An 11,972-nucleotide genomic window follows, 5' to 3' on the forward strand; every position below is an offset into this window, starting at 1 on the left:
CTCTCTCTCTCACATATGTTTGCATATATATTTTACATGAAAAGAGTCACATATGACCTAAGTGTTCGACTGTAACACAACTTGACAATATTAAATGACTGGCCAAACACCAAAATGTCACTGAAGGAAATTTTCCAGTGGAGTGGGAAGATAGTGCTAGCCACCAGTGTCCCTTGGGGACCTTGCCAGTCTGCCCTGGGTCCCGCCCTGCCTGGCATCCCTCCAGCCCAAGACCTGGAGTGGGGAATTCCACTCCCCCCCTACCCCCGCGGTCCATCCCTGTCTACCTGCCCCTGCTGGGCTGGTTTCCTGTTTGTCTGATAGTGTGGGGGTCAGCGGAAGGCCATGCCAGGATGCAAAGCCCCCCACCCGACACAAACCCCATGCGTGGGGCTTATTCACAGGAACCCCAGCAAAAGGAACTGCTTCATTGTTTTTATTTTCCTCCTTTCTTCAAATGGAAATGACTGCGTGCCTGACAAATCCCAAACAATAGCATGCCTGTGCCCAGAGAGAGTATTTGTTTGTTTAGGACTTGAATTATTTTCAAGTGTTTTATCAAACTCCTCTCCAAGCTGCAGCATCCCCCAGAACTTGAGAGATTCCAGAGTAGATAGGGCCAGCTCCTGTCACTTTGTCACAGTAGCATATTTGAAAGTCATTAAGGAAAGAATGTTGAGTCAGAGCACTTCAGACCTGGGGCTTCCTTGTTCAGAGAATGACTCACAGAGTCCAAGTGTGACCATGTCGTTCCTGCCGGCGTGGCGACCTGACGCCATCTGGCACGCACAGAGGGAAGAGCAGCGTGTTCTGCCCAGGATGGGCACAGGCTTTGGGTCGGACTCCCTGGGGATATGACCTCTTGGAGGAATTTCTTCTCAGCTGGGTGCTGCAGGGGTTACAGCTCTCACCCCTGCTCGGGGAGGCTGAGGCAGGAGGATCAGAAGTTTCAGATCAGTCTGGGCAACTAGATGATTTAGCAAGGCCTTGTCTCAAAATAAGATAAATGAGCAAAAAGGGCTAAGATGTAGCTCAGGGCAACGGCCCTTGATCCAAGCCACAGTACTGCAAAAGGACAGAAAAAGTAAGAAAATTGAATCAGTAAGACAATAAATGTAGCTTCAGTGAGACTCCGCTCGCGCAGACAGCAATACTTAATTTGCAGGATTAAGCAACACAGTGTATCCATCGTATCTGGTGCAGGACCTACTCTAGAGCAAGTGCTCAGATAAAGACATGCTTCGTGATTGATTTCTTGGGGTTGTGATTTCTCTGTATGTGGAAACCACGCCAGCATTCATGACCCACTGCAGTAACAGGTACGCGATCTTGTCTCCTCCAGGTTGGCTTCATCGACTACATTGTCCACCCGCTGTGGGAGACCTGGGCCGACCTGGTCCAGCCCGATGCTCAGGACATTCTGGACACCCTAGAGGATAACAGGAACTGGTACCAGAGCATGATACCGCAGAGCCCCTCCCCGCCACTGGAGGAGAGGGGCCAGGACTGCCAGGGCCTGATGGAGAAGTTTCAGTTCGAACTGACCCTGGAGGAGGAGGACTTGGAAGGACCTGAGAAGGAGGGAGAGGGCCATGGCTACTTCAGCAGCACGAAGACACTTTGTGTGATTGACCCTGAAAATCAGGATGCTCGGAGTGAGACCGACGACGTAGATGCTGCAACAGAAGACAAGTCCCCAGCTGACACCTAATCTCCCTCCTGGGGGGAAAGACATCCCACCCTTGAGGAGCATGCCAGTGTGGGTAGGGCCTGCCCACCATGGGGCGAGGTCTGCATGGGACAGAGGCCACTGGCCTTTCTGCTCACTGAAGTTTGGGGCCAGAACACAAGGCCAAGGAGCAAACAGCAGCTCAGGAACCCGTGGTTGGCTGCTTGACCGCCTGGCCTGCAGCCTGGCAGAGAGCTGAGGTTCACATAGCGGCGCAGGCCAACTCCGGTCACAACCAAAAGCTTGAACCCGGAAGACACAAAGCTGAGAGATCTCTGCGCACTAAGGTCGGGCCCCGACCCGACTAGTGGCTGAACTCACTGACTAATACCTTCACTAATAATGCTCACTGTCCCCTTGTCTGCCGACCTGTGTGCCTTTCTGTAAAACATTTTCACGTCTTGAAAATGCTTGTTCAACACCTAGCGTTTAGTACCAACTTCTACACAGATAAGCGTTCCAAATTGATATACACTTTTTTGACTCTTTCTGGGGGAGAGAAAGAAAACGGTCTTCCTTCTTTCTGGGGCAACAGCTTTTGCTTTCCAGCAGTTCACATCTGCGAACGGCGAACACGCACTTCTAACCACACTCTTCTGTTTCCTTCCCCCGTGGCCAGTCCAGCTCCACGGCAGCCCTGTCCGCTTAGCTCTCTTAGCTTGCTTCAAACAGTAAATTTTCCTCTGAGGTCTCACTGTTTGTGCTATAACAGAAAAATGTCAAAAAAACAAACACTATGGGGCAGGAAGGAGCAGTTGCTCACAAGGCCGCCGCCCGCTCTGTGCCGCTGTCATGGGCGTCCTGAGACCCTGCCCTGTCCCCTCCCAGCCCCTTTCCAGGTTGATCTGCCTCTTCTCTTGTGCTGCCTTTCATGCTAACGCCTTCGTTCCTGTTGGTAACCGCGTATTTATTACTTCATGTATATACTGTAATGTTTTGTAAGTTATTAATTTATATATCTAACATTGCCTGCCAATGGTGGTGTTAAATTTGTGTAGAAGACTCTGCCTAAGAGTTGCCATTTTTTCTTGTCATGTTTTATATTGTGTATTATATAACCCAGACAGAGCTTCGGAGACACAAATGGCCCTCCTCATGCAGGCAGGACAGGGAAGGGACGGGGCCCTGGGCTGGCCCTATCCCTGTCTGAGCTGCTGCAACCCTTTATGAACCAGTTTTGCCAACAGGATTCTCCCATTAGATACAAAATGGTTTATACTGAGTTTTGACTTTTGTATAGTTTGATAGGGGTAGGGGGCAAAGGGATGCAGTTTTAGCTGTGTTTTATCCAAATCTGTGTACACCTAAGTTGGGTTATAACTGGATTCTACTCCAATTGTGGGATTGGTTCCAAAAACAACACTACATTTGCTCACAAAAGATTCTTCTGAGTGTCCCCCAACTACTGACTTTCTAAGAGGTAGCCTCCTGCCCGCCACTCTGCGGGAATGTCATGTTCTCATTCATTATGGAAGAAAACGATAAAACAATGTGAATTTTTATAATAAAATGTGAACTGATGTAGTAAACGATGCAAATGTGAAGCTTCTTCTGATAACTCTTGCTGGGCCTCTTCCTGGCGTCCTTTCAGTTTGTAAAATGTGTTCCATGCTTCGGCCCAGCGCTGTAAAGCAGTGGTACAGGCGTGCATGACCAGTTGGGTTGTATGTCTGCTGACGCGGCATGGTTCCGGGTGGACATTCTGTTGTTTCCAGAAGTTTCTCACAATGTATGTTATAGTACTATGATTATTATATATTGTGGTCAAATGCATTCTTAAGAGACTTTTATATGAGGTGAATAAACGAAAGCATGATTAGATTAGACCTTAGGCCCTGTTATTTTGCGTTTAGTTCTGGCGTACTAAAGCAGAGTTATTTTCTCTGTTCCACAACCACACCCCACAAAGAAAACCAACCACTGTGTCCAGCCGACATCGCAGGGAGGTTTCAGAATCTGTCCAAAAGGTCCCGTGGCTTGGAGTGTTGCACTTTTTTTTCTCAGCAACGGTTGAGCCTGCTCAGTGGTGCCAGGGAAAGAGGTAGTGAAGAAAGTCAAAACCCTTTTGTTCTTCCCACATCATTCCTTTCTCCCTCCTCCAAGGGTCTGAAGAGATTAACTGCTTGATAAACTGAGAGCACCTTCATCTTGCCCAGGTGCCCTCGGAGAGTGAGTCAGCGGCGTTGCGAATCAGGTGGTCGGAGGCCCGCTGGTTCACCCGACACACGGAGTGCCTGAGAAGGCTCCCCAGAGCCGTCTTACGCCACAGTCCATGGAGCGCGGAGCAGGCCCTGTTCTCAGGGACTTTGGGGTCTCTTGCTGATAGTAGGGTTACACTTTTCTTTCTGGAAAGAACTCTCTAAGTAAAATACTTGAATATTTTCTTGAAATTTTCAAACTGGCAATTTTTACAAAAGCATCCTTACGTGTGTGTATGTGTGTGTGTGTGTGACTGTGGGGGAGTGCAAGAGGTTCCAAAGAAGAATCAGTTGGTGGTTCTTAGAAAAATTAATCACAGGGTAGTGGCCAGGGAGCTGGCAAGGGTCTGAGCTAGCAAAATCTGCTCAGAAGCTGAAGTCACTGTTTCTCTGAAGGACAAGTGACAGTGACCCAGTGCTGCAGAGGCGGCACTCCTGGCATTCCCCACCGTCCCTGGTCTGGGTTGGCCCTCGCCGTCTCTGAGCCCTGCTGGGTGACAGCAGTGAGTGGGCTTTATCATAGTGACAGGTGTGAGTTTATCAGGACGGGCTCTAAGTATAAATATTGCAGGGACATTCTCCACCGAGGAGTCCTCAAGCTTTGATGCAAATGAGAACCAAGTGAAAAATTAGTATTTAAAGAAAAATCACTGATATTTTTATCCCATGCCTCCCAGACTTCTTCTTGGAGAGCTTTGATAAGGCCCTGGGCCACAGATTTCACAAAATGAGTGCAGGTAATTGTCACATAGAATTGGAGTAGAGAGCCTTTGCTTCTGAACCCCACATGCTTTCTCTCCCCAGAGGTCTTCAGATGGCCACTGTGCACCCAGTGTGGCCCACAAGGCCTGCTCGATCTAACTACCTATGATAGCAATTTTGGTGGTTCCTCCTTCTGTCTTTCTCACTGACTTCTCACCCCTTCTCCCAGGTTGAAGGGGACACACAGTTCCAGCAGTTTCCTAGGTAGACACGTGTGGAAGTCCAGAGCCCAGGATCCAAACCACCTGCACCTCCTGAGTCAGGGCCATGGTGAAGAGTTCTTCTGTTCTGGTGCTGTTAGCACCGTACCTGGTACAGTCGACACTCACACTTGTTGACAAAATCTTAACACTGATGGCAGAATAGCCCCAGTGAACAGGAAGATGAGAAGAATGTGTACTCTAGGCGACTTCACTCACAGTGTGTCTTCTTCAGTGATCTGCTTCCAGTCTATCTCCCTACTCAATGTGGAAGCCCTCCAAGGCCAAAACGATGGTTTCCATTTGTGCTTTTTTATCTTTTATATCCCTGACCAACAAGCACATTGCTGGCTCTGAGTGAAAGTGTACCCCACCATGGATGCCTCAGCACAGGCAGGTTATTTCCTGAAATTACTTGTGAAATAGGTCCACCTATGTGGCTTTCCTGGGGAAGGAGTAGAGGACCTGGGACTGAAGAAAATGTGGTGGACAGTTGCTTGTTCCAGGCTTTTTCTAGTCCCTACCAAGCCACAGGAATGTGAGAAAAACACCTCAAATTTTGCAGAGGAAACTTTTTCATCATTAAATAAAACTAGCAGGGGCCAGGGAGATAGCTCAGTAGAATAAGCGCTTGCCTGTTAAGCACAAGGTCCTGAGTTCAATACCCAGTACCACCAAAAAAAAAAAGAAAGAAAGAGAAGAAAGAAAGAAAGAAAAAGAAAGAAAGAAAGAAAGAAAGAAAGAAAGAAAGAAAGAAATAAGAAAGAAAGAAAGAAAGACAACAACATTAAATAAACTAGCAATAGAAAGCTGGATGTTAAAATACGCATAGCATAGTGTGCAGTAAGCGATGGAGAGATCTTTGTTGTCTGGATATATGTACTCAAGAGTAGAAAGAGTGATGAATATTAAATAATTTTGAAAAGCTGACTTCTAACTTTGAAAAAGCCTAATTCAGTAACACATTTTGGTTTAGTGTTCATGAAATTAAGTTTCTGTTGACATAGGTTTTTCCTACACATATTTCAAGATTCCAGGAGGATAAATAGGTCCACGCCCATCAACCAATAGGCAACTGTGTTGATGTTGATAAGCTACAGACTTGGGAGCAAACATGGAAAGCTATTATCTGCCCTCTTCCGGCGCTATAGGACCCCTCTGAAAGCGTGTGGGATCGAAAACATCCAGAGAGAGAGAGTGGTCAGCAGTGTCCGTGTAAACTAATGACAATTGGTAGAGGTTTGGAGTGGAATCAAATTGTGCTGTCTTAGAAAGCCTTCCCTGGTTGGCTCTTTTCTGTCTGCAGCCTAATGATGCATATCATTCATCCTGTAACTTCCTGTTCCCACTGAAAATCAGAGCCAGACTTTCACAGATTTGACTGTGGCCTTGGGAAAGGGCGTATGATCTCTGCTCATCTCCATTTCCCCTTCTGGGAAACGGGTAGCAATACCACCACTTGTGTCCTGAGATAATCATGAAAAACAAACAAATTAGTGCTGAAAAATAGTGAGACCAGTGTGAGGCATGTAGTGTGCGTTAGCAAATACTAACACAAAACTAGAGTTAGCATGTTTTCTACAAGAACTGACCAAAAATGCAGTTTGTGATTGACTATTTTAAAAAGCATTATTACCATAAAAGACATTGTCAACAACCCCCCTCGTAATGCTCCCGCTGTGAGCACAGTGATCCCACCATTCTTGCCACTTCCTGAGGTCCTTCTGGGACTCCTCTTCTCTGAGTGTCTTCAGGTGTGTTGTCATGGCTGTCTTGATGTCCTGAATCAATTCAAAACATTTACAGCCATTCCTGTCCAACAGCAGTATCGCAGGGTGACCCCCATCCCCTACAGGATGTCACTCCTCAGGGAGGCAGACTCTTCTCCAGAGTCAAAGTGATCATACAAGGTGAGCATCTTGAGTGGAATCAAATACTGAAGAAGCCATAATAACACAACGAGAAACACTCAGGAGACAGGATTGCCTTAACTCGTCCATAAAATGGCAAAATGGATGGGATAGGTGTGTTAGACTGAAGTGGGGGATACTTTAGTGGCAACGTGTCTTTTATATAAATTAATTTTTAAAAAATTTAAATATTTCTCACGTATTATAATCATGCCTTGTATGTTGTAGTTTCTTCAACCACTTTTTACATGAGAACACAGATCCAACTATCCACGACTCACTTAAGTTGACAATGCCGCCGTAGGACCAGGGTCCCAGAACTAAGCACTTACTTTGTCCACTGCAGGGCACAGTGTGATCCTTGCCTTCCATTGTTCTGAGCGCTGGTCCACACTCCAAGGTGCTGTTCCTTCAGGGGATGTCAGTGACTCAAATCAGTGATGCATAAGATGAAAGCGAGCAAAACCTTCCACAGAGGCCCTGATCTCCATTCTAGAATCTAAAGCAGAGTGATGCTTTCTCATAGCACGCTATGTGGATGGAAATAAGAGTTGGGGGTCAGGCTGACTTATTTGTAAGTGCTGTCTCCAGAAGCTGCTTATCTGGGATTCAGTTTCCTTTCGTGAAAAACGGACAGAAGATATCCATAGCCAAAGATAATCGAGAAAGGTGCAGAGTACGTATGCACAGGGTCAGCAACACCTCAGGCATGCAGAAGATGAGACTTACTACTACTATTGATACCCACGATGATGGTTAAATGTGGTAATTTGGACACGAAAAAGTACTCATATCATTTGCTATTAGTATTTTTGACCTAAAATATTTTGAATTCTAGTTCTGATAACTCACTACCTCCCCTCCAGCATTACTATTCTGCATCTTTGATAGTGATGAATTTTATGTTTCAGTTTACCTTGTAAGGCACAAAAGAGGACGGGCCACCAGTGGCGACCTCTCAGTCCTTGCTCCACGGTTAGCGGCACTGCAGCAGATGTGAGTCCACCTCTGTACACCGTCTTCTTGGACAACGTAGATAGGTTTTACATCAAGAAAAATGTGTTCATATCTTTTTATAAAACTCAAGCAAGGCAAAAATGTTTCAAACAAAGCATTTCTGTCCTTGGTAGAGTTTACTAAGCCTTACATGCTAACGATGGTAGCACGACCTGTCCTTGGAAAACTCGTGTGAACTACTTCCTTCTCCAATGGTTCACAAACGTATGTTCATAATCTGTTCTCTTCCTGTGCACACAGCTGATATTATGCTTGACAATCTATAGGGCTGCATTCTTTCTTTCTGAAGAGGGAAATAATATTTGCCTATCGCACATTCCTAGAAGTATGACAAACTTCGTATTCTCTCTGATTTCTCAAAAATCATCTATTATGAGCCAAAAACACATGGGAAATTCCTTCAGATATCTCAGGAAATCATGTGCCTACAAACATGAAGCCACATAAAGAGCAGAGATGCTATCAAAATACTTCTTTGCTTTACTCGACCAGTCCAACCAAAGGGCATCGTCCTTACCCGCTGTTAGATAAGGGCTCACCGCCTTCTAACTGAAGGAAACTGTCCTCTCTCACAAAATCTGTGGTTTCAGATAAGATGCTTCTGAGATGATAAAGGAAAACACGGGAGCCAATCTACTAATTCATGTCAGTTTTTTAGCACTTACCTTGGAATAAATCAATAAATAAATACTGGTGTTTGTAGGAGCAGGGGAGGGGATGAGTTCTTTCCTGGACATCATAAAAGGCCACCACCAACATGCTTAGAATGAAAGATAAATTGAAATGACATAGGAGCCTTCAGATCGAAGATGCAAAGATTCGGGGTGGACTAGCCATTTTCATGCTGAGGTTTAAGAGGCACAGAAAGCTGTATAGAAATATGATTGAACAGAAAAAGATCTGATTCAACATAAGTAGACTGAGAAAGAAAATCCAGCAAGGTCTGCCTGTTCAGTTGCTTCCTGAGCTCTCTGTGCAGCAATCTTTCTTCTGAATATGCTGTTGCAGTTGAGATCTCAAATGTCTCCTGAAAGGTAATTGAGGAGGGTACCCAATGAGGGTGATTGAATCATGGGGCACTATACTCATCAGCAGACTGATCCAGTGACAAATTCAGTAGATGATTGTGCTGCTAGGAGAAGGGGCGAGGTTGCAGGCTTGTCACTGCAGCACGAACTGGAAGGGTATTTTTGTCCCTGGACCCTCCTTTCTCTCCCTTTCTAGTTCCTTGTTCTTAGGAAGGGCAGTTATGCTCACTCACACCTTTCATCATGGTGTTTCTATCTTGGACCCCACTGATCATGGACTGAACCCACTGGAAACTGAGTCAAAATAAACTTCTCCTCTGACGGAGATCACTATGGAGCGGCTCTGAGCAGGATTTAATACCCGCCAACTGGCTCTTCATATCTACATGTGAGTCTGCCCTAGGCTTAGGCCCTTGTCTGTAGAAGGGGGGCAGGTTCACCGTAAGTGAACCTCTATGAGTCACCAGCCCCCACTGAGGCCTGTACTGGCCTGTGCAGTTGGGACACCTCAAAGGACAAGATAAGGCCACAGCTGAGGACACTTGGCTCCAGCCCCAGTTAACTCAAGGGAGGCTGCAGCTGCAGACTTCTCACTCCTCTGGTGAAGGCCTTCCTGGAGATGACACAGTTCTCCTAAATTAAAATTTGTGTTACCGGGAGGAGCCTTCGAAAGAATTCCCAAGTCCTGCCCAGATTCCTGCATTTTCTTCAGTATCCTTCTCCTTTGTTTGAAAAGCTAATAAATACGGGCCACACAGAGAAATTCTTTGTCTAACCCCCCTAAATCTCAGATTCTGTGGGAGGGTTTTCTGATCTCCCTGGAGCCCTGAAATCATGTCATTTGTCTCATTTATCTAAGCCTTCACCATCCACTCATTTGGGAGATCTCAGTCCTAATCAGCCTGCAACAACTGCGGGGTGTTCTTAATCTGATGCTCGTCATTTCAGTTTCAGGTGTTGAGTGTTTGCTTCTGGTGATAGAAAGGCTAATGAAGAAAACGTACCAAGAATGAGGTCATTGTTGTGACTGTATCTGACAATCTGCTTTAGAAGCATCTGAATCAATTTATAGGAAGAGTTCTGAAAGGTTTCCACATGCAGGCTAGAGAAGTCTTAGAATGCTATAAGAAGAGCCGAATGGTTGATTTGGATTGCAGCTCAGAAGACCAGAATGCTGGTAGGAATGAAGATAGTATAGGCCATTCTGAAGAAGTTTGCAAAAGGGACTCTACTGGCAACTGGACTAAAGACCATGCATGATTCATTTTGGAAACAAATTTGTCTCTTTAGCTTTTGCCTTAAAACTGTGTGAATCTAAATTTGAAGGTGGTGGAAAATTGCTCTACCTGAGGAAATTTCAAGGCAGCCCAATGTTCAAGCTATAGCATAAATGTTACTGGCTGCTCTCAGGAAGGTTTATAGTGAGAATGAGGAACAAAAAGCAGAGCTAAATTATGTGAAGCTTGGCCAGAAAGAAGTGCTTGTAAGGTTGAAGCAAAGGAAACTGCGGTTGCTGACAAGATTAGCATTTTTTTTAAAGCCACATACTTTGCACCAGAATAAGAAAGATGCCTCGAAGACATTTCAGGAATCAACAAGACTCTACCCATCACTGTCTCGAAACTACAAAAGTGTAGACTTTGCATCTGAGAAGTGAGCCTGTAGGCACCGCACGCAAAAAGAAATTGGCCTCCGGGATTTATTTTAGCACAAGTATCTAGGCACTCAGAGGCCACTGCAGTCACTGTGCAAAGGGACCAGGCTGCTGCTTGTGCTGACAGCAGACAAAGCTTGCTACCAATCATGTGGTGCTGGCTTTTTTTTAAAACACAGAATGCAAGAGTTGTAGAGTCAGAGAAGATTGCATCCTGACTTCAGAAGGACTGGAAGGAAGGCCACGCAGTATGCTCTAGAGAACAATAAATGAAGAGGTGAGAGTGGAGTTAAATGTTCACTGGACACTCCAGGAAGCTGGAGATACCAGGAATGTGGGACATCTGCTGAGGGAAGCTACAGGAAGTAAGCAGCATCAACTCAGGAGAGAATCCATGTGAGCCACCCTGGCAAGGTCACAGGATTGGCTGGCCAATGCTTTGGAGCACGTGTCTCACCACAGCCTGCCCTGGATGCTGGATGTGGAGCTGAAGATTGAATGTTTGACCTGCTGGGGTATTTTTTGCTGCTTGCTCTAGTCAAGGGAGGGAAAATACTCAGGCCCCAAGGCTGCAGGCATTGGGCAGGTAGTACCCTTCTGGACAAGGGGCTGACTGAGCCTTACTTGACCTTCTTCTTGGGACACAGGCTGTTGGTATAGCCAGCTTCTCACAGCAGTTGACAGCACAGGGGTGCAGGTGGGCATAGCACTTGTGGCAGACCATCTTGTCACAGTTGTACTTGCAGGCGAGCTGGCGCAGGGATGGTTCGATGATCCCACCTCACAGGTGAAGCACCAGGTGCAGAGTGAACTCTTTTTGGATGTTGTACTTAGAGACCGACCATCCTCCAGTTGTTTGCCAGCAAATATCAGATGCTGCTGGTCAAGTGGGATGCTCTCCTTGTCTTGGATTTTGGCTTTGACATTCTTGATGGTGACACTGGGCTCAGCCTCAAGGGTGATGGTCTTGCCTGTCAAAGTCTTCATGAAGATCTGCATCTCTGCATCTGCTCGGCCGCCTCGTTGAGGAGAAAGAAGGCCGACCTGAGGGGTTTGGGCCTGCTTTGGTCCCAATCCTTTTAATCCTCCTAGTCTTTCCTTTTGGAATGGGAACGTTAATCCATGGCATCTTATCTTGGACACATTCAACTTACTTTTAGATTTTAACAGGAGATTACAGTTAAGCGCTTGCTTGCCTTGAGTCTCAGAAGAGAGTTTAGTCTTAGGCTTTTCAGCAGTGCTAGAACTCCTGAGACTCTGATGGCTGTCAGAGATGAAGTAAATGTATTCCCCATGCCTTGGCTTAGAACAGGAATGCCCCCCAGGAGTCCCGGGGGTTTGGATGGTGACTGGACCCTGGGGTGCTCTACTCATGGGGGAGTTGTCCACTAATGTGCTCAGTACCTGAGTGTGTGGTTAGGATACGGGGCATGGTTAGGGGTGGGTGACAGTGGTGTGACCTGGGGGATGTGGC

The 11,972-nt window shown here is 46.3% G+C and overlaps 1 protein-coding gene and 1 pseudogene across 5 annotated transcripts in view; one reads left to right on the forward strand and one right to left on the reverse strand.

Moving 5' to 3' along the window:
- Pde4b (phosphodiesterase 4B) overlaps positions 1-2,457 on the forward strand; it is a 358,385-nt gene extending 355,928 nt beyond the window's left edge. For 2 of the 5 annotated variants that reach the window (XM_023718353.1, XM_023718352.1), the window contains exon 15: positions 1,343-1,843. In XM_023718353.1, coding sequence (XP_023574121.1) covers positions 1,343-1,711 — 369 coding nt within the window. In that variant the 3' untranslated portion in view covers positions 1,712-1,843. Of the gene's footprint in view, positions 1-1,342 lie in introns of all 5 variants that reach the window. The other 3 variants (XM_023718354.1, XM_004633977.2, XM_004633976.3) reach the window with 2 other exon arrangements.
- The window catches only part of LOC101575050, a 783,209-nt pseudogene extending 771,712 nt beyond the window's left edge, over positions 1-11,497 (reverse strand).
- Positions 11,498-11,972: the final 475 nt, after the last annotated feature.

The sequence above is a fragment of the Octodon degus genome, unplaced genomic scaffold, assembly GCF_000260255.1.
Source record: "Octodon degus isolate 3935 unplaced genomic scaffold, OctDeg1.0 scaffold00057, whole genome shotgun sequence".
In the NCBI taxonomy this organism is placed as follows: Eukaryota; Metazoa; Chordata; class Mammalia; order Rodentia; family Octodontidae; genus Octodon; species Octodon degus.